Source organism: Astyanax mexicanus, unplaced genomic scaffold (genome assembly GCF_023375975.1).
Source record: "Astyanax mexicanus isolate ESR-SI-001 unplaced genomic scaffold, AstMex3_surface scaffold_35, whole genome shotgun sequence".
Classification (NCBI taxonomy): domain Eukaryota; kingdom Metazoa; phylum Chordata; class Actinopteri; order Characiformes; family Acestrorhamphidae; genus Astyanax; species Astyanax mexicanus.
The window spans coordinates 595,154-622,186 of record NW_026040045.1 but is presented as its reverse complement, the minus strand read 5'-3'; the positions used below and the strand labels follow the sequence as shown (position 1 = coordinate 622,186).

The following is a 27,033-nucleotide window of genomic DNA, read 5'->3' as shown; positions in this document are numbered from 1 at the left end:
TATATCGATGCATGACTAGATAATTTTTAAGAGCTCATTTTAGCTAGCCCAGGCTTCCCTTTCTGGGAGGCCTAGAAGAGTCGTGAAATAACGCACGACATTCTGGCGCCCAACGTTAAAGAGCCCATTAGCTGAGATACATCAGTGACGATTAGAGACAAACAGCTGTGACATCCTGTGGCAAAGAACAGACAATCCACTTCAATGCTGAAGGAAAGGTGAGCATAAAAACCTTTTTCAATTTAACTACTGAAAAGGAAATATTTTGTTTTCTTGGTCACAAAGATGTCATTGCCTTAGAAGTTACAAGAAATTTACAACTTAAATAGGAAAAGATAATATAACAACCAACTGTATAACAAGCAGACGAGCGCTGTGATTTAAAGAAAGATATATACATATTTAGAAATATGTGTATAACATTATAAACTTGAAAGCAATTAACCAAATTTAATAAAGTGCCTGATGGGCATTTTAGCGTCTAGACGCCTAAATTCAAGTAAATTATAATAAAATAATTATATGTTAATGTTTGTCTAATATATGTTGTATGTTTCATCTCCCGGGCGTTAAAGACGGGACACGTCATAAGGTGCGATCTAGAAAGGTTATTTATACATTTATACATTTATACATGCATATACTCCAAATTATTGATTTGCTTTATGTCACACTGCAAAAAATGGTATTATGTCACGTTATCACAACCAGAATTGTGTTTGGTAATAGCAGAAGGAGAAGGAATTAAAGCTTTTTTTATTTTACGTTATTTATTTTTTATTTAGTCAGTTATAGGGACAATGAAACACCTGTCATTTTAGTGTGGGAGGATTCATGGCTAAATTGGAGCAGTCTTGTGGCCAATCTTCATTAATTGCACAATGCACCAATAAGAGCAAAAGTAAAGAGTGTGAAGGTTCAATTAGCAGGGTAAGAGCACAGTTCTGCTCTAAATATTGCAATGCACACAACATTATGGGTAACATACCAGAGTTCAAAAGAGGACAAATTGTTGGTGCACGTCTTGCTGGAGCATCTGTGACCAAGACAGCAAGTCTTTGTGATGCATCAAGAGCCACGGTATCCAGGGTAATGTCAGCATACCACCAAGAAGGACCAACCACATCCAACAGGATTAACTGTGGACGCTGTAAGAGGAAGCTGTCTGAAAGGGATGTTCGGGTGCTAACCCGGATTGTATCCAAAAAACATAAAACCACGGCTGATCAAATCACGCAGAATTCAATGTGCACCTCAACTCTCCTGTTTCCACCAGAACTGTCCGTCACCACAATCAATTATTGTGCTCTAAAACCAGGTGTTTCAGTTTCATTCTCCAACCCCTGTATCTAATATGAATATAATATAAATGAATGAGTGCAGTGATTGAGGTTGGAGTTGTTGTTGAGTGCTGGAGCTGAATGATTAACAGGTGATAAAGTTGTGTCAGTGATTATCAGTGATCTGATTGGTTGATTTTATGACGGGCTGTAATCCTGCAGGAACCTCCAGTGTTGCCCGGGCCTGGAGCGGCACCATTGACGACCTGATCGGAAACGTTATCGCTAATTATCTGAGTCAGCACGCCGCCATGAACCTCCCCGGCCTCGCCCCCTACCCAGACTTCTTCGCTGCTGCACTCATCATGCTGTTAGCAGGCAAGTATATACCTATATACCTCATATACAATTAATTACTAATTACTTATTGAATGTTATTAAATATTTTAAATTAAATTAATTATTGTGATTCATCAGGTATCCTCGCGTTCGGAGTGAAAGAGTCTGCGATAGTGAACAAGATTTTCACGGCGGTGATCGTGGTCGTGCTGCTATTCGTCATTATCTCTGGATTCATCAAAGGTGATACTGGATATGTACACACTGAATAATACATCGCGGATACTAAGTAATTTATATAAAAACGTAATAATTTAATGAATAGTAGATACTAAATAATTTGTAGTAGATACTAAATATTTCTGAGTGGATACTGAATAATTAATAAGAGATACTGAATAATTAATAGTAGATACTAATTAATTCATAGTAGATACTAAATATTTCAGAGTAGATACTGAATAATTCATAGTGGATTCTGAGTATTGCAGAGTAGATACTGAATAATTCATAGTGGATTCTGAGTATTGCAGAGTAGATACTGAATAATTCATAGTGGATTCGGAGTATTGCAGAGTAGATACTGAATAATTCATAGTGGATTCTGAGTATTGCAGAGTAGATACTGAATAATTCATAGTGGATTCGGAGTATTGCAGAGTGGATACTAAATAATAAATAAGAGATAATGAATAATAAATAGTAGATACTAAATCATTTATATTGGATCCTGAATAATTAATAGTAGATACTAAATAATTCATTGTGGACACTAAATAGTTCATAAAAGATACTGAATAATTCATAGTGAATACTGAAAAGTTCATGGCAGATACAGAAGAATTAATAGTAGATACTGAATAATTAATAGGAGATAATGAAAAATTTATAGCAGATAATCAATCATTTAAAGTGGATACTAAATAATTAATAATAGATACTGAATAATTCATAGTAGATACTGAACAATTTTTAGCGGATGCTGAATAATTTATAGTAGATGCTGAATAATTCATAATAGATACTGAATCATCTATAGGAGATACTAAACAATTCTTAGTAGATACTGAACAATTTCTAGTGGATGCTGAATAATTCATAGTGGATATTGAATAATTCATAGTAGATACTGATTAATTCATAGGAGATACTGAATAATTCATAGTGTATACTGAATAATTCATAGTGTATACTGAATAATTCATAGGAGAAACTGAATAATTCATAGTAGATACTGAATAATTTATAGGAGATACTACATAATTCATAGTAGAAACAGAATAACTCATTGTGGATATTGAATGCTTCAGAGTGGATACTGAAAAAATTGTAGTAGATACTGAATTTATTAACTGTGAATACTAAATAATAAGAAGTACTCAGTAATTTATAGTAGATACTGAATAATTCATAGTGGACACTAAATAATTTAGAGTGGATTCTGAATAATTTATAACATACACTGAGCAATTCATAATACATAATATATAGTTGAACGTGCATACTGATTATTGTATAGTATTTACTGTGTAAATCATATTAGATACTGAATAATTCACAGTGTGTACTGAATAATTAATGAGATATGTGATTAATTCAGGTGATATTGCGAACTGGCAGCTAACTGAGGAGGACATCATCAACGCCACAGTCTCAGTGTAAGAGTTTCTGTTTTATATTAGATCTTTAGAAATGTATAATTTTAATGTTCTTCTGTAATGTATTGATAATGTATTGATTATGTATTGTATTGTGTATTCTGCTCTCTATAGAAACTCAAGTATAAACTCCACTGTTCCGGTGAATGACGGAGTGGGAGGATTCTTCCCATTCGGGTTTGAGGGAACGTTAGCGGGAGCCGCTACCTGCTTCTATGCCTTCGTGGGATTTGACTGTATCGCCACTACAGGTGAGTCTACCCTCCTTTATTCCTATATATATTATCAATCAATCAATCAATCTATCAACCAATTAATCAATCAATCAATCAACCTTTATTTAAACTCAGTTACAGTTACATTTAAACTGAGTTACAGTTACATTACAGTGTAGCTGAGCCAATAAAAAGACCCAGCATTTTAATAAAGTTATATAAGATCATTTAAAATAAGATATAAAACAAATTCAATAAAAATAGTAGGAATTGAGATACTGAATAATTCATAGTAGATACTGAATAATTATTAAGGGATTCTGAATAATTCATAGTAAATCAGATTGTCAAAGAAAAATAATAAATAAATAAAAAGATATAATAAGATATAAAACAAATAAGATAAAAAAAAAGAATTTAGTAGGAATCATAAAATCATAGGTTTTAAAAGTTAACTAAAAATTAAACACGACCAAAACAACAACAACAAAAAGTGTAATTAATTAGTGTAAAAGTCAGCGGGTAATGCTAATGCTGCTCCAGCAGTGCTAGCCTGGGTTAACAGCAGGGTACATGCTGATAATAATAATACTCAACTCTCTCAACAGGGAAAGAGCTAGTGCTTAGCACTGTGGTTAGCGGCTAATGCTAATGCTGCTCCAGCAGTGCTAGCCAGGGTTAACAGCAGGATACAGGCTGATAATAATAATACTCATCTCTGAACAGGGAAAGACCTAGAGCTTAGCGCTGTGGTTAGCGGCTAATGCTAATACTGATGATTTTTAGGGATATTAAAGTATGTTTAATTGCATGTTATAGTCCGTAAAATACGATTATTAGCATTCTTTCCTGGATTTCTCTCTCTTCTTCAGGTGAGGAGGTCCAGAACCCCCAGAGGTCCATCCCGATCGGTATCGTAGCTTCTCTGCTCATCTGCTTTGTGGCGTATTTTGGCGTGTCTGCCGCTCTCACGCTGATGATGCCGTACTACCAGCTGAGCGTTCAGAGCCCGCTGCCCGTAGCCTTCACCCACGTGGGCTGGGATCCGGCCAAGTACGTTGTAGCTGTGGGATCACAGTGTGCGCTTTCCACCAGGTAATACTGCTCTTAAATATTACATACACTGACATAGCAAAGTCAAGTCATTGTTTTAAAATTATCTTTTTACTTTCAAATTCTGCACCCCTGCCATGAAAAGCACCCTCTCTCGGGAGAAGCTGCAGGTTCTTTTTTCCTTATTTCAGCGTAGCTTAGAACAGTATCTTGGGTATTTCCATTTTCTAAGTGCAATTAAAGCTTAATAGACGTGGGTACGCTCCCGAGAGAGGGTGCTTTTCCTGGCAGGGGTTCTGAATTCACTGGCTTTACACACAAGGTCAGTGATGAGAACAATGAAACGCAACAATAACAATACATCACAATATACTGCAATAAAAACGCCTTCTGGGTAATATAGTGTTCTGCTAAAAGACTGGGAAGGTTTGGGTATTGTTGTAGAAAAGAAAATGTAAGATGGGTCCACACCCACCCCTCATCCAGGGTACAACTCCCCTACGTGTTCGTTTTGATAGAGAGTCGCAGACAGGTGGAGCGGAGTTGAAAGCAAACCAAGTATTTATTACAAAGTACTGAATATTCAGGAGAACCCACACATGAAAGACCGTCTAACAGCCGTCCCAGTAAAAGTTCTGAACCCCTCTGATCCGACTCCATGTTTATACCCCAAATGACGTGAAACCTGCTGATGAGGCGTTGCTAACGATTAGCTCATGTTAATATGCATAATTTCACGTGTTAGTACTCAAGATTCACATGTCTGACCGGACCACTAGTGTTTGGCCTTGACTGTGTCCAGCCGGACAGTGTGATATTGTTTCAGTAATTAGACAGTGCCGCCCTCACTATGTGCGTGCGTCCTCCTCCCGCTTTGATAGGTGAAGGATTTTACACACAGAGAGAGAAAGGCCACACTGTTCGTCCCGAAGTCTCCTTTGTATCAATTCAGTTCGTACAGAGTGCACCAGTTGATGATTGATGGCCGTTAGTCTGAGACATGCAGTGAACGAAATACTTCAAGCATGAGCTACACAAGTCGCACAATGAATTTCATATGTTATATGTTAATGTGTTAGTAGCGCGTGGTTAGTCCGCCATACAATAGATCCTATGTGTTAGTAAATGCCTTATGTATCATGTGGGTTAATTTGTCATAATAGAGTCTGTGTTAGTCACATGCCTGATCAAACAGTGTTTTACTATATATGTAAAGAATATATTTTGATTATTGGTTAATCTTCTATATAAATGCGTGTAAAATACACCGTGAGTAATAAAAATGATCAAATATAATGTGAGGATTGGTTAATGCGTATAAAATACAAGGTTTCACACAATGATTATGTAATTATAGATACTAAGATAAGTAATCATAATTGTAAGATATTTGTCAATTCACCCAAGGTAAAATAAGTATCTTTTCAGTATGTAACATTTAGATAAAGAAATTTTAGCCAAAAATCTCTATAAAACATAAAGTTGCATTATTTTTAATAAAAGACAGAAGTAAGAAAAGAAAGAATATATATATATATATATAATTTTTTTTTTTTTTTATGGTCAAAATAAGGACAGTTGAAGGTACAGACACTACATTTGCACAACATTATAATAAAATAAATGAAATAAAATGCACAATTAAATAAAAAAAAACTTAAAATAAATTAAGAATGCATCATCCAAATAAACAAATTCAAGTACAAAAAGAAAATCAATACAATATCCTCCAAAAGTGAGTACACTACTTACGTCTCTGCAAAAAATATATTCTATTCTAGTGTGTATTTACTTTCCTCTGAAAATAACTCAAAAAGGCAAAATTGTGATCAAATTATTAAAAATTCATGTGGCCACCTTTATTATAGACTGGGGTTCTAATTAAACTGTCTTTGCTATCATAACGACGGGAAAAGTACACCCATTGGACATGCACTATTTCTCTTAATTAATCATGGTTGTTTTGGGCATAACGTGAAATAAACCAACAAACCTGTAGAAAAGGGGATATACTGTAAGTATTGTGGGCTATTGTTGTTTAATTTCCTATATTAAATGTGTTTCAATCTTAAAAATCTACAGTTTTGCTTAAAATCTCTCAAATTTGGGCATAAAAATGTGAAGATACTCAATATAATGTTCATGTTTTACATGCTAAAGTAAAAAAAACATTGTCTTACATTTAATATATTAAGTTATCAGTCATTGGACCCTACTTTTTGCGATTTAAAGGGATGAAACTTGCACTGTGCAACTTGATTTAGAATGTGTCAGTGTGTCTTTGCTATCGTAATGATGAGAAAAGTACACTTTGCTTAGCTCAAATTGCGTAAAAGACGTACTAATTCTCTTAATTAATCATGGGTGTGGTTCATTTTGGGCGTAATGTGAAATAAAAAAACCAATCAGAGTGTCTCTTGCTCATCATTCCCTTTAAGAGTCAGGTGAGCTCTGACTTTGGTGGATTGCTATTTTAACGGTGCAGCTACCTGGACGTGTTCAACAGACTCTTCTCAGCAGAGGAAACTGAGCTGCTGGTTGACGCTGTGAAGGAGCTCCAGCAGCTCATTTACGGGAACAGCAATGTTATTTTATTTACTATTCTGTTTATTGTTGATGTAAAAGTTGTCAAGATAGCGATGAACGTCTGACTGTTGGCGTCTGTCTAGGTTTTATTCAGTCAGTGGAGCTCCTGTGTCAGGCCTGAGCAACCGCGCCCCCCCCTCCGGCGCACTCTGAGAGAGCACTATGCCCGTATAAGGACATCCGCTCCTTCAGAGCACACACACACACGGCTGCTCAGCCCTGATCACAGACTGGCTTCAGCTGCGGAGAGCAGCTTAAAAGCACGCTGCTCTCCTCCACTCTTCGCCGAGTAATGGTCACTATCATGGTCTGTGTTTCCCTGCGGTTCCAGCCTGTTAGCTGTCTTACAAAGCGTTCTCTCAGACGATCCTGTCTTCCCGTTTTCCCGGAGTCCCCTTTGCCTAAGTATTTTCTGTTATATTTTCTTATTTTGTTTCTTTGCCCAGTTTGAGTTTTTTAGTCTAGCCATTTTCCCTAAGCTCTGCTTAGTAGTTTTTCGTTCTAGTTTGTAGCCTAGTTGTCCTGTTTTCCCCTTTGTACTGCGCTACGCGCTGGTCTTATTGTTTTGGCCACTTCCTGGTTTTATTGTTTTGGCCGTTTTCCGTTTCTCCCGTTTTTCAGCTTTTTCTTTACTTTGCCCAGTCCCACTTTATTTGTCAGTTTCTAAGTTTGTTTCTAGTTTTCCCCAGTTAGTTATTGTTGCATGTTCATTGTGTTTTCATTTGTTTTCCATTTTTGAGTTTTATATTATTCCCGTGTTTCTTAATAAGCACAACTGCTTCGTATTCCATCCCAGCAGTGTCTCCCTTTTCTCTCTCTCTCTGCCTGATCCCAGTCAGGTATGACATCCTGTGTTTTCTGTTGCCAAGATAGATATTTCCAGAACACCACGCCCATCAAAAAGGTCCCACATCATTTCGTCAGGGAAATTAAATATATTTCGAACAAAAATACCTATATTTAAAAAATGCATGTGCACAGTTATGTGTGGGTAACTGAAGAATGTGAAGGATACATCAGCTGCGTCCTCCTAATCTTCTATGATGTAGAAGTAGCTGAGAAATGCAGCCTAGACACAGCTAATGGCTTACACTAGTGCACTGGGTTTATGTGAATATTGGGAATGCAAATTTTATCAGTCAAAACTGTGATGTAACAGTTTTGGGGATGTGAAATTGGCATGTTTAAACCTGTATTTTTTTGGTTCTGCTAGATTTTCTTTTGAACTCTCTTTATTCTACTAAACCTAGATATTCTAGGGCTCGTTTTCGATGCAACATGAGGCGCCACTGTCTTTTCTTACAAGACGAGCAAGCGGAAACTCGTGACTCCAAATGGTTCCTGATTCGCTTGGTAATGAGTGTGTGATGGATAATGCCGAGCTCTGCGATGCTGAGAAAAGTTAAACATTTACTCGTCAGGATTTACAGGACAGATAATGCTGGTCTTTAAGAGATTCCAGTAACAGCTAATGCAGTTCAGTCCAGTTAAAATGGGTCTGGAACAGGTTGAGACCGATTGTGCTGTTAAAAAGGCAAATACAGCTGTAAAATAAACTGTGTTGACTATAAAATGCTTTAATTTGTCTAAAAATAGTCAGTGCACCTTATAATCCGGTGCTCCTTATGTATGAATTCTACCAGTCAGGTATTAAGGAGAAGTAAAGCCACTTTAACATTGAAGTACAGCACTTTGTAATGGTGATTTTTCAGTGAAGTTTCTCCAGCACTAAGGCTGGGTGCAGCAGCATTAGCATTAGCTGCTAACCACAGTAAGTGCTAGCTCTTTCACCATTCAGAGGTGAGTATATTGAGCTGTCTGCGTGTTCGCCATGTTGTAATAAGCTACATGGGATGAGCCGCTAGTTGGTTCCTTAGTCTAGCGCTATCCACTGTAGTTAGCGGCTAATGCTAATGCTAATGCTGCTGAACCCAGCCTTAGTGCTGGAGAAACTTCACTGAAAACTCACCCTTAGACAAAATATTGTAAATCTAAGCTTACTGTAAATAAATGGAAGCTATTTACTCACCCAAATAAAAAAAATTCAGCAGAGAAATCTGCTATTAGCATCCAGCACTCGTTTAACTTTGAAAGAAAATTTATTTTTTAAGAATTACAGTTTTGTTTAATTAGGCGCTTCCCCAGCTTCCCCATTAGAAGTGAAACATGGCGACACCCATGCTCACATTTCGATTTGTGTCCCTGGTGGTAGGTAGGTGGTTGCCAAGGGGTTGGTATTGTATCTGTGGTGGTTGCAGTGGCATTGCAAAGTTGTGGCTAGGTGGCTGCTAAGATGTTGCTGTGCTATCTGTGGTTGTTGATATGGTGTTGCTAGGTGGTTGCTGGGTGGTAACCATGGTGTTGCTGTGGTTCTCTATCTGTGGTGGTTATTATAATTTTGCTCAGTGGATGCTGGGGGTTTGCTTTGGTGTTGCTAACTGGTTGCTAAGGTGTTGCGAGGGTATCTGTGGTGATCGCTAGGTGGTTGCTAAGGTGTTGCAATGTAACCGTGGTGGTTGCTATGGTGTTGCTAACTGATTGCTAAGGGGTTGCGATAATATCGGTGTTGGTTGCTATAGTGTTGCTGCATGGTTGGTATGGTGTTCCTGACTGTTTGCTAAGGCATTGCGATAGTATCTGTGGTGGTTGCTATGTTGCTAAATGGTTGCTAGGCTTTTGCTATGGTATCCATTGAGGTTGCTATGTCATTGCTAAGGGGTTGCTAGGTGGTTGCTAAGCTGTTGCTATGGTATCCATTGAGGTTGCTATGTCATTGCTCAGTGGTTGCTAGGTGCTTGCTAAGGTGTTGCTATGGTATCTATGGTGGTTGCTATAGTGTTGCCCAGTGATTTCTTGGTGGTAACCATGGTGTTGCTATGGTATCCATGGTGGTTGCTATAGTGTTGCTAAGTGTCGCTTAATGAGCCTAATAGTCCGGTGCGCCTTACGGATGAAAATACACCAGAAAATAGACGTTTATTGCTCAGTTTAGTGCTCCTAGTAATACGTATAATACACTGCCTTCATAATGTTTGAGACTAGAATAAATCAGCTGTGATAAAACACACATTTCAATCCTTCGTTTTTAGAGAATTTGCATCAATTGTTTTCAACATCTTAAAATCAAAACTCTTTTTAACACAGCTACTCATGACAGGGTTTCCCAGATGTTTACGATAATTTACAAGCGATAATTGCTTCAATAGTGTGGGAATAAGATACGTAGACTTGCTGCTAAGCTTGAAAACACCTTAGGAATCTGTAATTGCTATTGATAAATATCAAGAAAAGAAGTGCACCAATGAAAATCAAAGTTTTCACAAAATCACAAAATGTTTTTTTGAGTTCTTCACTAATCCCCAGTATGACATATAGCCTATTAAATGTACGCAGTTGTTTCCGGTTAAGATTATGCTGTGCACAAATTGTTTTGTTGCAGTCTGCTGGGGATGATGTTCCCGATGCCCCGGGTCCTGTTCGCCATGGCTAGAGACGGACTGCTCTTCAAACCTCTGAGTAACATCAGCTCCCGCCAGAGTCCCGTCATCGCCACCCTCACCTCAGGAGTCGTGGCAGGTAACACACCTGAGAATTCACCAGCTCTGTTACTTGTAGTTTTAATTTAATAAAAAACAAAAAAAAGTGAATTTTCTGAGGGAAACAGAGGATCATTGCACAGCTAATGTGGCTCACACTGATTAGTAGGGTCATCTCATGTCATATTATAGTGTTACTAAGTGGTTGCAATGTGGTTGTTTTTAAGGTGTTGCTAGGTGGTGGCTATGCTATCCCATGTGGTTGCTATGGTGCTGCTAAGGTGTTGCTAAGGTGTTGCAGTGTGTGTGTGGTGGTTGCTAAGGAGTTGCTAAGGTGTTGCTATGGTATCTGCTATTGCTAGGGTGTTGCTATGCACTTGTTGCTATGGTGCTGCTAGGTATGGTGATTCTAGGTGGTTTGTGGTGGTCGTTAGGTCGTTGCTAAGGTGTTGCTATGGTATCTGCTATTGCTAGGGTGTTGCTATGCATTTGTTGCTATGGTGCTGCTAGGTGGTTGCTAAGGTGTTGCAATGTGTCTGTGGTGGTTGGTAGGTGGTTGCTAAGGTGTTGCTCGGTGGTTGCTGAGTGGTAACCATGGTGTCGCTATGGTACTGTATCTGTGGTAGTTATTATAGTGTTGCTCAGTGGTTGCTGGGTGATTGCTATGGTGTTGCTTACTGGTTGCTAAGATGTTGCAAGGGTATCTGTAGTGTTTGCCAGGTGGTTGCTAAAGTGTTGCAATGTAACCGTGGTGGTTGCTATGTCATTGCTAAATTGTGGCTATGTGATTTCTAAGGTGATGCAGTGTATCTGTGGTGGTTGCTATGGTGTTGCTAGGTGGTTGCTGGTTGGTAACCATGGTGTTGCTATGGTATCTGCTATTGCTACGGTGTTTCAAGGTGTTCGTGGTGGTTGGTAGGTAGTTGCCAAGGGGTTGGTATGGTATCTGTGGTGGTTGCTGTTGCATTGCTAAGTTGTGGCTAGGTGGTTGCTAAGGTGTTGCATTGGTATCTGTGGTGGCCGCTAGGTGGTTGCTAAGGTGTTGCAATGTAACCGTGGTGGTTGCTATGGTGTTGCTAACTGATTGCTAAGGGGTTGGTATGGTATCTGTATTGGTTGCTATGTCATTGCTACGTGGTAGCTAGGTGGTTACTAAGGCGTTGCAATGGTATCTGTGGTGATTACTATAGTGTTGCTCAGTGGTTTCTGGGTGATTGCCATGGTGTTGCCAACTGGTTGCTAAAGTGTTGCGAGGGTATCTGTGGTGGCCGCTAGGTGGTTGCTAAGGTGTTGCAATGGTATACATGAAGGTTGATATGTCATTGTTAAGTGGTTGCTAGGTGGTAGTTAAGGTGTTGCTATAATATTGGTGGTGGTTGCTAAGTGGTTACCAGACGGTTGCAGTTGAGAAAGAGAAAATCGCTGCATTCAACTACTTAGTTGCATCCATTGCTGACACACACACAGCCTGTCTAATTCCTATAGTAGGAAAGTATTGCCAATAGAATAGGACTTAATCTTACAGATAGCAGTAATTTTAAAGTTGAACAGAATGTGAGGAATCAGTGTACCTGTTTTACAGCTATCATGGCTCTGGTGTTTGATCTGAAGGCTCTGGTGGACATGATGTCCATTGGGACACTGTTTGCCTACACCCTGGTGGCCATCTGTATCCTCATCCTCAGGTACGTTCCACTCTTCTGAACAAAGACTTCACTGCTAACGTTCTCGTTTTTTAGCGACTGTTTCTTTGGGCCAGTTGAGTATATTGGAAAAACCAACATGGACATTCTGCAATCTAAAAAACAAACGTTGTATGACTGCAGATACCAAGCAGATCCAAATGAGATGAACTACAAGCAGAAGTGGAATCTTCTACGGCCGCCGTCTTCACCAACCTCAACAAGTTCAAGCGTCGTGTCGTACCTGACCATCTGCACCAGTAAGTCCTGTAAACTTATTGCTCTTTATTGCATTTAATCAACGATTAATCGATTATCATCGATTTTTTAGAATCTTTATTATACCACAGTTAGTTCTGACCCTGCAATGTGATTGGCTGAGAGGCACTCTATGAGTAACGTTATCAGCCGGTAATGCACTGTAACCGAAGCTCTCCATGTACAGTATTACTCCGCCACATACTGTACAGGGTAACCTAGCAACGATGCAGCGCTTACAAGCCAAACTGCACAAACGCAGCTACAAACAGAGCAGCAATGGAACTATTTTAACTGCTGGAGTTTTTATAACCAAACAGATCCTATTTTCTCCTCCTCTTTTACTCAGAATCTTTCAATAAACAGTGATAATGGAATTGTGGTATAATAAATGCAATAATACACTTGAAGTTCGTGCTGTAACTGCTTTGTTTTGCATTATCACTGTTTATTAAAAGATTTTGAGTTAAAGAGGAGGAGAAAATAGGATCTGTTATAAAACTCCGCCAGTTAAAATAGTTTAATTGCTGCTCTGCTTGTCATGGCATTATCAACCATTTCAGTCAAAATTGTGGAAATCTAATCTTACTGTAAATAAACAGAAGCGCTTTACTCACCCAAATAAACAGTTTTCAGGAGAGAAATCTGTGTAGATTAAAGTCCTGCGCTCGTTTGACTGATTTTTATTTATTATTATTTTTTTTTAAGAAAGTTTTGTTTACCTCGCCCCCCCAGCAGCAGGAACTGTGAAATTACAAGCTTTAAATTACATTCAGCTTAAAACACCCAATATCAACTAGAAAATATAAAAATATATACACTTAAGCTTTTATTTTAATAATAACAACTCTTAACCTGATATTAGTGGCTGAAAATGTGTGTATTAATGCATATTTTTAAATCGTAAGGCCACGTCTTTGTCTACGCCACCTATTAGAGACATGTTTTTTCTGCACTGCCTCTATGGAGACCAGCGCCCCCCAGTGGTGTATAATCACATCGTATTTGGTTTGTGTTTGGTTTGTAAGCGCTGCATCGTTGCTGGGTTACCTGTACGTGGAGTAACACATGGAGAGCTTTGGTTACAGTGCATTACAGGCTGAAAACGGCACTCATAGAACGCCTTTCAGCCAATCACATTGCAGGGTCAGAACTAAGTGTACACGTACAGTATAATGTATCCAGAATGTCTAGCTGGTTTACAATTAACCAATTATTATATCAGAAATTTTCAGAATGTTTAAACCCTTTCAAGCGTTGCTGCAACATCACTGTTGCAAAAAGTTTTGGGAACGTCACTTCTAACATTCTCATAATGTTTCAATAATGTCTAGCTGGGAACTACTACTTATGTAAAAAACATTCTAATATCACTTAAACTAAAGCAATAAAACGTTTTTTTTTTTTTTTGGTTTTCAGTAGTTTGATTGTACAACATCATGCCTTTATCTACATACAGTTCCACCTCAGTCTCACTGAAAAACCCTATTTTTGTCTGTTTTTTTTGTGCAGTTGCTCTTGCAGTGGCTCTGAGTGTGATCCTGACTAAGGGAATACAGTCGGTGGGCGAGTGGTGGATGATCCTGATCATCACCGTAGCTCTGCTGTGTCTACTCATCACCGTTATCATCATCTGGAGGCAACCACAGAGCGGCGTCAAAGCTGCCTTCATGGTGAGAGTCACCCAGCTGGGATTTTTTGTAATACTGATATTTTTAAGATTATCCAAACCAATCTAGCCCTTTCTCATCTCTGTGGAGGAATTTAGTTCCACTCTTCTTTATAGAATTACAGTTTTAATTCAGACACATTGGAGCATTTTCCAGAATAAAAGTCCTGTTTAAGATCATCTACAGCATCTCAATCATCCAGACTTTAACTAGACCTTTAACCCCAAAACCTTCATTTAGTTTTTAGTTTTTAATCCATTCAGAGACAGTGAACTTTAGAGGTTTGTGTTCTTTAGGTCATTGTCCTGCTACAGAACCCAAGTAAAGTACTCCTGAGCTTGAGGTCAGTAAGGAACAGATGGACGGATTCTGATTCTCCTTCAGGATTTTATGTTAGAGAACAGTAGAATTCCTACTTCCATCCATTACAGCAAGTTAAAGTCCAGCAGCTCCAGACCATCATCACACACACACACACACACACACACTACCACCACCATGTTTTACATTTTACGTTCAGTATGTAAAAAGCAGTGTTTTTTATCTTGCAATTCTCCCATGGAGATCATTTTTACCCGTTTGTCTCTTTATTCTTATTATTGAATCATTAACACTGATCTTAACTGAGGTGAGTGAGATCCTGCAGTTCTTTAAATGTTGTTCTGGGTTCTTTTGGGATCTCCTGGATGAGTTCTTCATGCCCTTTTGGAGTAATTTTGTTCGGTCGGCCGGTCACTCCTGGGAAGGTTCACCAGCATTCCATGTTTTCTCATCTATTGTTGAGTTTCTTCAGATGGGGGTATAATAATTATGAGTTTCTTTGTTTTTAGCAAATTGAAAACCTCTGGAATATAATCAAGAGGAAGATGGATGATCACAAACCAACAAACCACCAAACTGAACTGCTTAATTTTTTACACCAGGAGTAAAGCAGCATAAAGTTATCCAAAAGCAGTGTGTAAGACTGGTGGAGGAGAACATGATGCCAAGATGCATGAAAAAAAACTGTGATTAAAAACCAACCAGGATTATTCCACCAAATATTGATTATTTCTGAACTCTTAAAACTTTATGAATATGAACTTGTTTTCTTTGCATTATTTGAGGTCTGAAAGTTCTGCATCTTTTTTGTTATTTCAGACATTTCTCATTTTCTGTAAATAAATGCTCTGAATTTTTATTTGTAATTTGGGAGAAATGTTGTCTGTAGTTTATAGAATAAAACAACAATGTTCATTTTACTCAAACATAAACCTATAAATAGCTATATTAATATACTATATTATTCTATTTACTATTTTGTTCATGCTAAACTCTGCAGGTTCCTCTGCTGCCGGTGCTTCCTGTGGTTAGCACCTTTGTGAATGTTTATCTGATGGTTCAGCTGGGAGCAGATACGTGGATCCGCTACGCCGTCTGGATGGCAATAGGTAAGATGAACATCTCAAGCTGTGGTTTCCACTGTTGTGTTGGAAAGTTTTTTTAACAAATTAAACCAAATCAAATCCAACAAATACGACTAATGTTCTCATCTGAGGGCTGAAACTACAGTACGTCAGTTTCAGTTTTAGCGGCTAATGGCTAAAGCAGGTCTGACTGTAACAGCTTTATTAATGGTAGAGATAGAGAGAGAGAGACAGGAGGTAACATAGACATGAGGGCGACCCTGAATCACCGACATCCACCAGCACCTCAGTTACACTCAGCATAAACACCATTAAAAAATGTCAAATTTTATGTTCAGATGAAAAAATAGATTTGTATTTAGTCTTCCTTTTGATTTTATTTAACTAAAATATGAATTAGCAGCTAAGCTTGGTTTTATGACCTACAACCTACTGTATGTTTCGCACTGTAAGGCACACTTAAAATCCTTAAATTTCCAGAAAAAAAAATTATGAATTTTATCAGTCAGATTGTGTGTATTATCGGCCTGTAGTATGCTGCTAACCTCAGCTAGCATTGCTGCAGCAGCATTAGCATTAGCTGCTTACTGTGCTAAGTGCTAGCTTTTTTGCCGTTCAGAGGTGAGAAGGATCAGCCTGTAGCCTGCTGTAAACCCCAGTTAGCACTGCTGGAGCAGCATTAGCATTAGCCACTAGCCGCTCTAAGCTCTACCTCTTTCGCCGTTCAGAGGTGAGAATAATCAGCCTGTAGCCTGCTGCTATCCCTGGCTAGCACTGTTGGAACATTAGCATTAGCTGCTAACAATGCCAAACGCTATCTCTTTCAACGTTCAGAGGCTAGTATTATTGGTAGGACGAACCACTAGCTAATGTTGCCCTGGATTACCAGAACACTCAGGGTTCTTCAGTGTAGCACTGTCGGGCAGCATTAGCCGCTAACCGCAGCTAGTCTTAGTGGAACTCTGGAAATCTAAGCGTATCTAACTGTAAATAAACAGAAGTGCTTTATTCACCCAGATAACCCGTTTTAAGGAGATAAATCTGTGTAGATTAACATCCAGCGCTCGTTTAACTTTAAAAGAAAATGTTTTTTAAGAATTACAGTTTTGTTTACTTAACTTAGCTTAGCTTTATAGACCAGCTGAATTAGAAGGAAAACATGGGGACACCCCTGTTCCTTACTAGAGTCGCATAATGAGCCTTATAATCCGGTGCACCTTGTAGTGTGAAAAATACGGTACATCAAACCAAGTTTACCTAAGGTAGCCTGGGGGGTGACTACACACTGATGGTGAGGGTCAGCAACTGGTGGAAATACCCAGTATGCAAATAAATTGTGCCAAAACCAATAGAAAACAGACAAAACTCAAGTTATTATAAGTTGATTTAACTCTAAGTATCTGAGTAATGATTGGAAATATTCAATTTTACGTAAAATAGACTTACTTTTGCTTTCATAGCTACATTATTGTCAGAATTACCATTAGTTGCATAGGCCCTACAATATAACCCTGTGGGACTCCACTAGATATGGTAAAATCTGCAAAAACTGAGCTGTTTCTTCTCATTCTGACCTCAGGTCTGCTGATCTATTTCGGGTATGGAGTTTGGCACAGCGTCCAGAAGAAGCGTGAAGAAGCTCCTCCCCGACTGATAGAAACGGCTCTGTAACGACTCTGCCTCAAACCAAGCTCTAAACGGAGTCACACACACACACACACACACACACACACACACACACACACACACACACACCAAACTTCAGATAAAAAAACAAACAATAACTATTTACAAAAAATGTGTGTGCGGTTGGGCAGCTTTTTTTTTTTGTAAATAGTTATTGTTTGTTTTTTTATCTGAAGTTTGGTGTGTGTGTGTGTGTGCAGTGTTGTTCTTTTTTGTGTTTTTCTGTGTTTTTTATATAATAAATCTGTTAATGTTCAAGAAATGTCTCTTTTTTCTTGTTGAAATACAGTAATTATATAATAATACAGTGTAAAATAAGTTTAATTATATTCTAATAGGTATTAGGTCATAGGTCGGCAATAGGCGGCCTGCAAGCAAGAAACATCTGGCCCGTGAGGTTGAACTATAATGTAAAACAAAATCGGACTGTCCGTCTCAAAAATGCTCTTTATTTAGAAACTTAATTTTCCAAAACAGAAAAATTTATTAAAGATTTTTTGATAAAGCCACGGGCTGTTAGATAACTGCTAGCTTCTTTATTCTGTTATTTTTTTTTTTATTCGTTTTTTTTTTTTTAATTTAACAAACAGGTATATCATTAATAGCGCCCCCAATGGTCAGTCCACAGATTTCACCCACATCAGCCCACTTGAATGTCTGCTTGTCATTTTAAGAGATTTGACCAAATTAAATAAAGCCCAAAGCCCAGTGTGTGTGTGTGTGAAGTATAGTAGGCGACAGTACAGGTACAGAATGAGTTGTGGTGCAGGGTGAAGTAAAGTGCCGCGTGCAGTGAGTTCGTATGAGATGGCAGAGGGGTAGGTTGTTGTCCAGGACTTCAACTAGCCAACCAGTCCAGTGCAGCAGCTTCGCCTCCAAATCCCTCGTCGCAGAGGACACCGTAGTCCCAAAGAAGTTCCTCGTTGACTTGGATGTCCTTAAGCGCGAGGAAAATGGGATGCCATCTTGTTCCCTCTGGGAGTGGAAGTTTGAAAACGTGTGGCTTCACATTTGGACTTCTCCTTGAATGGTTCATCCGACGACCAAACGTGTCCTGGTGTGGGTGACACTGGCATGGAGAATGTTGGGCGTCTATGCAGACCTTTTCCCCACATCCCGCAAAGAAGAAGACGTAACAGGCTTCGTCGAACAGCTGTTCCATTCGCCGCTTCCCTTCTTCCTGGGTGACGTACTCTCCATGGTAGTCGCACACCACCTCTCCCTTGGAAAAGGGCATCGTCGCAATCACCCCTTCAAAAGAGAATAAGACATAGTGGTTAGGGTGGTACTATTAAAAAGAATTCATGGTAAGGGTGGTAATATTAAAAATGTTAATGGTTAGGGTGGTAATATAAAAATTGCAAAAAAAAAAATTTAAATATGACACTTTTAATAGAATCCTGGCATAACATCAAATGGCCTTACCTTTGTTCTTTGGTGGCCCAAAGTCTTTCAGGCAAAGTCCTTTCCAAGACTGTGCCTGAATGCACCGGATGATGTCCGGACTCTTGATGTGGTCCTTTACGGGGACCCAAGACGTGACCACATCCATGGCGCTTGGACAGTTGGCCGACCAGTTCTCAGCACGGAGCAGATGGTATACCCTGGCCTCTGCGGGGTGGTTCCTGAACTTGAACTTGTCTGTGAAAAATGGAGAGGATATTTTAGTTGGTTAGAACGTGAGCATGTGACAGAAATACACGTATGGGTTATTTTATTACTTGTGTAACAGAGTAGTAATAATTGAGTTTATTTGCCCAGAGGGTGGGTGTGTGGCCATTGTTGACAGCCTTCAGCGTCATTATGGCCAGCACCACCCTTATTTGCGGGTAAATATATTTTTTTTTTATTTAAATGTTTTATGTACATATATTTATGTAAAACAAATGGTTCTAAATTTATACTATTTTTTTCTTCTTCATAGATAAGACTTGTTGCCCAGAGACTGTGTGTTGATAAAAGAGAGAGGAAGTCATTACCCAAGATATATTGGATGCGCTGTTCCCGCTGGACTGTCCTCCATTTGTTGCGAAAGTAACGGAGGGATTCCCGATCAAACCCACCGCCGACAATTTCCTCAGATGTGGGTGTCGTGGCATGAACAGTCACCGGAAACAGGGCAAGAAAACTAAGCCAGGTGGACTTAGCCCTCCGCTTCCTTGCAATCGCAGAGCTGAAATAGACATTCACACATTATAAGAACACATATTGACAGCACTGTCTGAAACAACAAGCTTTCAATCATGCTCATATAAAGATGCCTTTTATTCATTTATGAAATGACACAAAGCTTACCGACTACCACTAGGCTCTTCAGTGTCTCCATCCGATGAAGAGGATGAAGGGGAGTGGTCCCTCTTCTGAGCCTGTGGCTGTCCAGTTGCCTGTCCCACAGCATGTGAGCAGGAAGGCTGCTCATCGTCCCCCTCTTCAGAACCTGCAGCAGAGCTAAAAGATGGGGCGAGTGTTATAAAGATCAATCCATGTGTAAAAACAACAACAGTGAAAAAACAACAGCGTTTGTTATATAAGATGCCTTGCTTAAAATTACCTCGGCTGGCTACTGGGGGCAACTGCTGGCAGGTCGGTCCCTGAAGCCTGTGGATACCTGTGTTAAAAAAAAAAAGACACACACAATGTTATTATAAAGCTATATGTGGAGCAGTGCTTTTGAATGAGCCTTTAATCTGATGGACTTACAGTTCCCATAGCCGCTTCATATCAAGCTGCAGATTAACCACAGGAGCTCCTTTCTGGCTGAGAAAGAAGCTGCCTCCATCGTGAACATCGGGGCTGGACTTTTTCACGCTCCATGACCTGATGTGAGCGAAGTACATCTCCAGCCACTGTATTGAAACAAAAAATAAAAAAGGAACATTATTCATTTAGTGTATTTGACAAACTACATTCAAAACTGAATTTTAAATTATACATCTATATTATACATCTTGTACCTCTTCCTGTTGGGTAGTCAGACTGATGTCAAAGTGGTCAAGGACAATGCCACTGGCTGACGGGGTTCGAGCTACCCAATGCTCTACCTGTATGGGTGAAAAAAATATATCTTCATTAGCCAGTTTGTATTTATAAAACATTTGAGAGAAATGCAAGGCATTAAGGACAGCAAGAAAAGCTACCTTGAAGTTCAGCACAGCACTCTCTGCCAGTTGATGCTCCTTCAGCAGTATCGCCTCACAGATGTACCGGAACAGTGTCTGCAGACTCTCTTCCACCTGTTGTCCCATTCTCAGTCTACGACTGATATCGAGGACGCCAGGTTTCGCTGACTCGAGTACTCGGTCGTAGTCGTGCGTTGAAGATCTATCAGAGAGATAAACATGAAAGACAGGAAAAAAAACACATTAGAATAGAGACATGAAAATAAATATGAACTTTTAACTAACAGTGCTATTTAGAAAGTGCCACTCACTCGTCAGCAGCAGCCAAGTCCAAGCGAGTGGCCATGGGCACGTTCGGACTGCTGGCCCTCAACTCTCTCAGGAGAGTAATGGCTTTGATCCTCTGTGCCGTCTGTATGTATCTATCCCTGGCCTGGTCGGACAGGTCCCGGTGGCAGCTGGTCAGATGGCGGTCAAGACGAGACTTCTGATACCCACATCCCGGAACAGGACACGGAGATGTCAGGATCGACACTTTCTGATTCGCCAGCTGAATCAGGATCTTCTTCTCCTCTACGTTTTCCACATGATGTACTGTGGAAAGGTGCGCAGAGATGGAGGACAGCACCTTCTGGCAAACTGGACAGGGAGCCATCTGAAATAAATGAGCACATTTTTAAACATAGGACAAATAAATTGTGCTATCCAGCGCTTTGGAGTAGGTGGAGTAAGTGTATTTTACGCACGTACCAATCAAAAAATAAATATATAAGTTAAGCGAAACTCATGACAACAACATCTTTTGAAACACACATTAGGTTACTTAATGTCAATCCATACCTTGAGTCAACCTGCTTTCTATGGTGTACACTTAAAAAAACTTGCTTGTTTTAACTAGCTTTAATCATAGTTACACAAGGTAACTTGCATTTTGACGTTTCAACTTGCCTGCTCAATTCAGCTTCATTTATTCTGCATTTTCTGTTTAGGTAGCATCATAATCTATATTAGTGCTATAGGTAAACTTTACTCACCGGAGATTCTTGATCCTTGATCGGCAACGGGGAACAAGCAGTCGGCAGTGTAGAGCTTCAGCGGTGTGTTCCTGGATCAGCAGCGGAGATTCAGCAGTCTGTAGGGAAAGAAGTGAACTAGTTAAGAAGTGTGCTTCTACTTACACCAGAGCTTCTTGGTTAACACACCTCCTAACTCCCTAACCAAAGGTCTTACAAAGCGCAAAATGTGTCCATCTGACCGTCTAGTAGCCCTTATAAACTTACGTATACAGAGAAATACCTATTATTTACCCTTATTCAAAAACTTAAAATATACAATTTGGTAAACATAGACGCTTTGGTAAACAAATCCCCTAACTCAGTAAAACAAATTTATTAGAAAACGCAAAATGTGTCCACCTGCCCGTCTAGTCGCCCTTATAACCTACTTATACCGAGAAATACATATTAGTTAACCCTAGTTAACTTTCTGTTTAGCTAGACACCAGTTTAAGGATAGCATCATAATCTATATTAGTGCTATAGGTAAACTTTACTCACCGGAGTTTCTTGATCCTTGATCAGCAACGGAGAACAAGCAGTCGGCAGTGTAGAGCTTCAGCGGTGTGTTCCTGGATCAGCAGTCTGTAGGGAAAGAAGTGAACTAGTGAAGAAGTGTGCTTCCACTTATACCTGTGTTACGGGGGGCGTGTTCGCTAACTCGCGCGCTTAACATGTGAATAGCTGATGGGTCCCTAAAGTGTCCTAACGAGGCTGCTGATGGAGGAGGGCTGATGGGTCATTAAGTGTTCTTAAGAGGCTGCTGATGGAGGAGGGAGGTACTCTAAAATTTGTAAGACTGGGTTTTAAGATTTTTAAAAGACAAAATTTCTTTAAAATTCCAAGTTTACGTTAATGACTACTACTTATATAATATACAAATAATTCTACAGCAGGTTGTTATACATCTATAAACATACAAATGAATGCAACTGTTGAAATTAAGAGGTAACTAATAAGGTAACTTGCATTTTGACGTTTTAACCTCTTAACACGCCCTGGCCCGCCGGCGGGCCAGAAAAATATCATATTTCATATCTGGATATGTTTATCAATAGTCATAGGTTCAATATAGACACCCAATATACCATTTTAAAGCTGAGAGTCTCTGCTTTTCGGTTATCTAGCCTATTTATATGTATCTCATTTCAGAAAATAAACATTTAGAGCGAAATATGACTTGGTTTTGAAAATATGAAATCATAATTTTCATATTTCCGTTTTTCATACGTTCATATTTGATGGAATGCGGACATGTTATACACCATTCGAACCATCTGCCTCTCCGGATTCCGAAACTGTGCTCCTTTTCACTGTAGGGTTCCTGAATTAGAGCCAAAAGAGCGCGTGGCCGCGCGTCTTCAGAGATAAAAGCTGCTTGTGTTTACCTGCACGGTCAGACCAGATCACTCCCCCCACCCCCCCACCTCCACCAGCGGCTCCCCCGCTCTCTTACCTTCAAAACGAGTCCACACGTTAGAGAATCCATCAGTCCAGTCTCCTATAATCCACAGTTTTATCCACTGCGCGCTGGACATTAGTTTAGTCAGAAAAAAAACCCTAGTCACTGAAATTTGCTTGTTTTTCTGGTTCCATGTTTTACCGTTTTATTGTGTTCTCATTACCGTTATGGCTCTAAAATGTAAAATAAAATAAAAAATGTTTCACATCTTATCATAACTTTTGTTCATTTTACTATAGTGGTAAGCCCGAAAAAGTGCTTAAAATTTCTAAGTCCCCACTTTTGGTCTACCATTTCACGGGATTTCTAGTGAGGGTGGCGAGCTCCAGGATTTCGGACCCCCTTCGGCCGACTCTCTTACCCGACGAAGGTGCACCTCGGTCGGCCTCGGAGCGAGTTCGCCCGCGCTCTGGAGGATTTTTCGTCGGGGGGTTTTTCAAAGGGGTGCCGTCGGACTGTTGAGGAGAGTGGCAATGACTAGGGGTCCAAGCACTGGAGATGATTCTCCATTCATTTCTAAGCATGGCAGAGCTTAAATAAAGCCCCATTAATAGTTCCAAAGGGGATTTTTGGACACTATAACACGGACCCGATCCTACCCGACCATGAAGCTCCGCAGGTCGGCCTCCGTCCCGCCCCCCGCCCCCCAGGCGGTACGGAGGAAAAACCAAACTTCCAGAGACGGTTCCAGGGGGGGTATCTCTTTTATTATTTTGACCCGATCGAATGGACTACCAAGCCCGCCTGGGTAGGCAACCGCGCGGCCCTCCGTGGCCACCGTGCGCGGTGCGTTCCTACCCGACCCAGCGGGTTAGCCTCCAGGGGGGTCCTCCGTCAGGGGGAGGACCTTTCCGAACCTATCCAAGGGAGTCGTAGACGGCCCGTCTATATCTCAATCTGCCCTTACACGATAACCGGTCGGCCCGGAGCCGTCGGACTGATGCCTCGGTCCCCCGAGCTTCAGCACCCGGCTTCAAAAAGCTCCGGACCCCCGGTTTCGGAACGAGCGTTTCCTTGTTATCCCCGAAGACATTTAACCTCTTAACACGCCCTGGCCCGCCGGCGGGCCAGAAAAATATCATATTTCATATCTGGATATGTTTATGAATAGTCATAGGTTCAATATAGACACCCAATATACCATTTTAAAGCTGAGAGTCTCTGCTTTTCGGTTATCTAGTCTATTTATATGTATCTCATTTCAGAAAATAAACATGTAGCACGAAATATGACTGAAACTGTGCTCCTTTTCACTGTAGGGTTTGCGGTTCCTGAATTACAGCCAAAAGAGCGTGTAGCCGCGCGTCTTCAGAGATAAAAGCTGCTTGTGTTTACCTGCACGGTCAGACCAGATCACATATTAATATTAGAGTGATAAGCCTTCAAATGTGAGTATGTAATTTCAGTCGGAAAATGCTAAAAATAGGCTTGGAGCTTAACAGGTTAATAGACATGTAGTTGAATGTTAGTTGAGTGCCAACAAGGCCATCAAGTAGACCATCCAAGTAAAGTGTTACTCTTTTTTTTTTTCGGTTAGAATGTCTCAGCGCAGTCAGACGTGCCCTGTGTGCAGGGCAACTTATGCCCACCTGCCACAGCACCTAGTCAAGTTTCATGGGGTGGCTAACCCTGATGAAAAAAAACTGCTTTTGCAGTTGTCCAGTGGCAGGTAATAAATAATTAATTACATTGTAATAGTGTAATAAACAAGTTATAAAATGTTATTACATGTATTTAATATAAAATTTCATATTTTGTTCTTGTTTGTTTTGTTTTGTATTGTTAAGGATTAAAGCCACTTTTAAATGTGCAGTGCCTCACTGCACGGCCCGGGTTAAAAGGCTTGATCGACACAATGCAGAGGTGCATATGGACATGGAGGTAACCTCACTTGTTTAGTAAAATCAGTAGTTCATACGTATAATAGGTGATTAAAATATATGTAAAAAAAATATTGTTTTGTTTTCTGTTTTTGAAGGCCCATATACTCCAGGCATATGTGAGTGAGGCTAAGACGAAGCACATTATGAATGAGCTTTCCTCACTGAGGGCATCCAAACCCACTATACCCCTCGCCACATTTTTGGATGTAGGTTCACCTTTGGCCACCAGCACTCCAGCTGATCCAGTCCCTTCTACCTCTTTTGCCGTTCCTGTGCCTTCGCCCTCTGTTCCTGGAACATCTACACAGTCCGATTCTGTGGTATTTGTGCCTGAGACACAATTTACTCCAGGCACATGTACCACAGAATTGGTTGTGTCAGAAGAATCCATGCAGCCATCCTGCAGTGACCCAACCTGCATTATGGAAAAAAAAGAGATGGAGAAGAAGATTTTAGAACTGCAGTCGCAGCTTCGCTTTGGAACTGATGACTGCAAGAATCCAGTGTGCCAATTGAAGTCTGCAGAGCTATCCAGATATGTTCAGAAGTTTGTGATGAGCCCCACCATAAAACTCCGGAAAAAAATTTCCCGACGGGACTCTTTCAGACGCGGTGAAAATCCAAAATATGGTAAGTACAGTTCTGTTTTTCATCCATACTAACAGTTTTTTTTTATTTTAAACTATATTTTGAGTTCTTAAAATTATTGTTTGCAGAAAAGTTGTTGCAGAGGTTTGCAGACTTTTGCAGTGGGTGCAACCCTTCGATGAAAAAGAAGGATAATGTCAACACCTGTGTCTCCCACGTACGGAGATTTCTTATCCATGCCGGAGAGGGAAGGCTGTTGAAGGGTGACTTCATCTTCCTGAGGGATTCTACATGCATCAGCAGGTAAGAATTACCTCCTGTTGTTTGTTCGGACAAAGTAGCACTGTTATTCTCACCTGTTCTACTCACCTGTTATACTTACCTGGGTAACACTTTACTTGGATGGTCCACTTTATGGCCCTGTTGATGCTCAACTGACATTCAACTAACATTTAATAGACATGGTGTCTGGGATCGCCAAAGTGTTTTTTTGCCATTTTTAGCCAAACTATAAGCCCATTCTTCACCAAATACATACCTATGTGTTCAGGGTGATGAGCCGCACCAAATGACACCAAAAGTTTTGACCCAAAATATTGCTGTAAGAAGATAGGGCAAGGTGTTTTTTTCCTCCAGAAGCAAAGGGTTAATAACCAAATCAGTCTGTCATTTGGTGCAGCTCGGCACGCTGACCCACCAGGACAAGTTTGGTGCCGGTGAGACTTTTGGTTTCGCCAAAAGTAAAAAAAAAACACGTTGGCGATCCAAGACACTTTGGCGATACATACCCTAACGATTAGGGCTTCTCTTCTGAAGCTGGTAGAATAGAGAAAAATTTTGATTATGATAGAGGGTGCACCTCTGATGTCTGCTGAGCAGTTTTTGAAGCTTTTTCCTGTTTTTGACACTTTGGGACTGCAAAAATACAGTTTGGGACTGCGAATACACTTTGGGACCCCCACACCTACAGAGTACCAGACATGTCATGGGTTTGCATTTTAGGTCCTTAAAACGTGTTTCTAAAGTTTTTTTTATGTTTAGGACTAAGTATCACCAAAGTGTGTGGGATCGCCAAAGTGGTTTTTTGCCATTTTTAGCCAACTACTACTACCGAGATTTCCATAGAACCCCCGGAAATTTCATCCTCTGTAATCCACTTGTAAATGCAGGAGGCTCTCAGACTTAGACCCAGCAAGACCGTTGTTTGGTTTCATATTGAAATAAAGCTTTCTTTCCAGCGGGGGGCGCTGCGCGCCCAAACTCCAGATATGCGTTAGAGGGGCTCCCCTTAGACAGACCAATGAGGTATCGTTGGATGCGTCTCGGGCAGTGGAATCCAGTGAGACACAAATTTGTTTCGTAGGATGCCCCCTTGTGGAGAAACAAGCAATTAACTCCCTGCATCTCTCTGTCTGACGTAGTTCTGTAGGTGTGACCTACATGGGACCTACATAGTTGTGATCGGCATCCCTTAGAATGGGGGGGTAGCCAAAATCTGGAGTCAATTTGACCTAGGGAACCCCGTGAAAAGTCGAGTGTCATTCTCCTCATAGCTCC

General features: G+C 40.1%; 2 protein-coding genes and 1 pseudogene across 2 annotated transcripts; 1 reads left to right on the top strand and 2 right to left on the bottom strand.

The window, feature by feature from the left end:
- Window positions 1-1,480: 1,480 nt before the first annotated feature.
- On the top strand, window positions 1,481-15,841 carry LOC111188998 (cationic amino acid transporter 2-like; annotated as a pseudogene).
- A 1,968-nt stretch (window positions 15,842-17,809) lies between these two features.
- Window positions 17,810-18,991, bottom strand: LOC125790240 (N-lysine methyltransferase KMT5A-A-like). The gene is made up of 2 exons (XM_049473235.1): window positions 18,795-18,991; window positions 17,810-18,620 (listed from the first exon to the last, which is right to left on the bottom strand). Exons 1-2 carry the CDS (start codon window positions 18,919-18,921, stop codon window positions 18,208-18,210), a joined length of 540 nt encoding a protein of 179 aa, XP_049329192.1. The 5' UTR covers window positions 18,922-18,991; the 3' UTR covers window positions 17,810-18,207.
- Window positions 18,992-20,308: 1,317 nt separating this feature from the next.
- Window positions 20,309-21,191, bottom strand: LOC125790230 (uncharacterized). Its single transcript, XM_049473224.1, has 2 exons — window positions 20,800-21,191; window positions 20,309-20,690 (listed from the first exon to the last, which is right to left on the bottom strand). Exons 1-2 carry the CDS (start codon window positions 21,141-21,143, stop codon window positions 20,309-20,311), a joined length of 726 nt encoding a protein of 241 aa, XP_049329181.1. The 5' UTR covers window positions 21,144-21,191.
- Window positions 21,192-27,033: the final 5,842 nt, after the last annotated feature.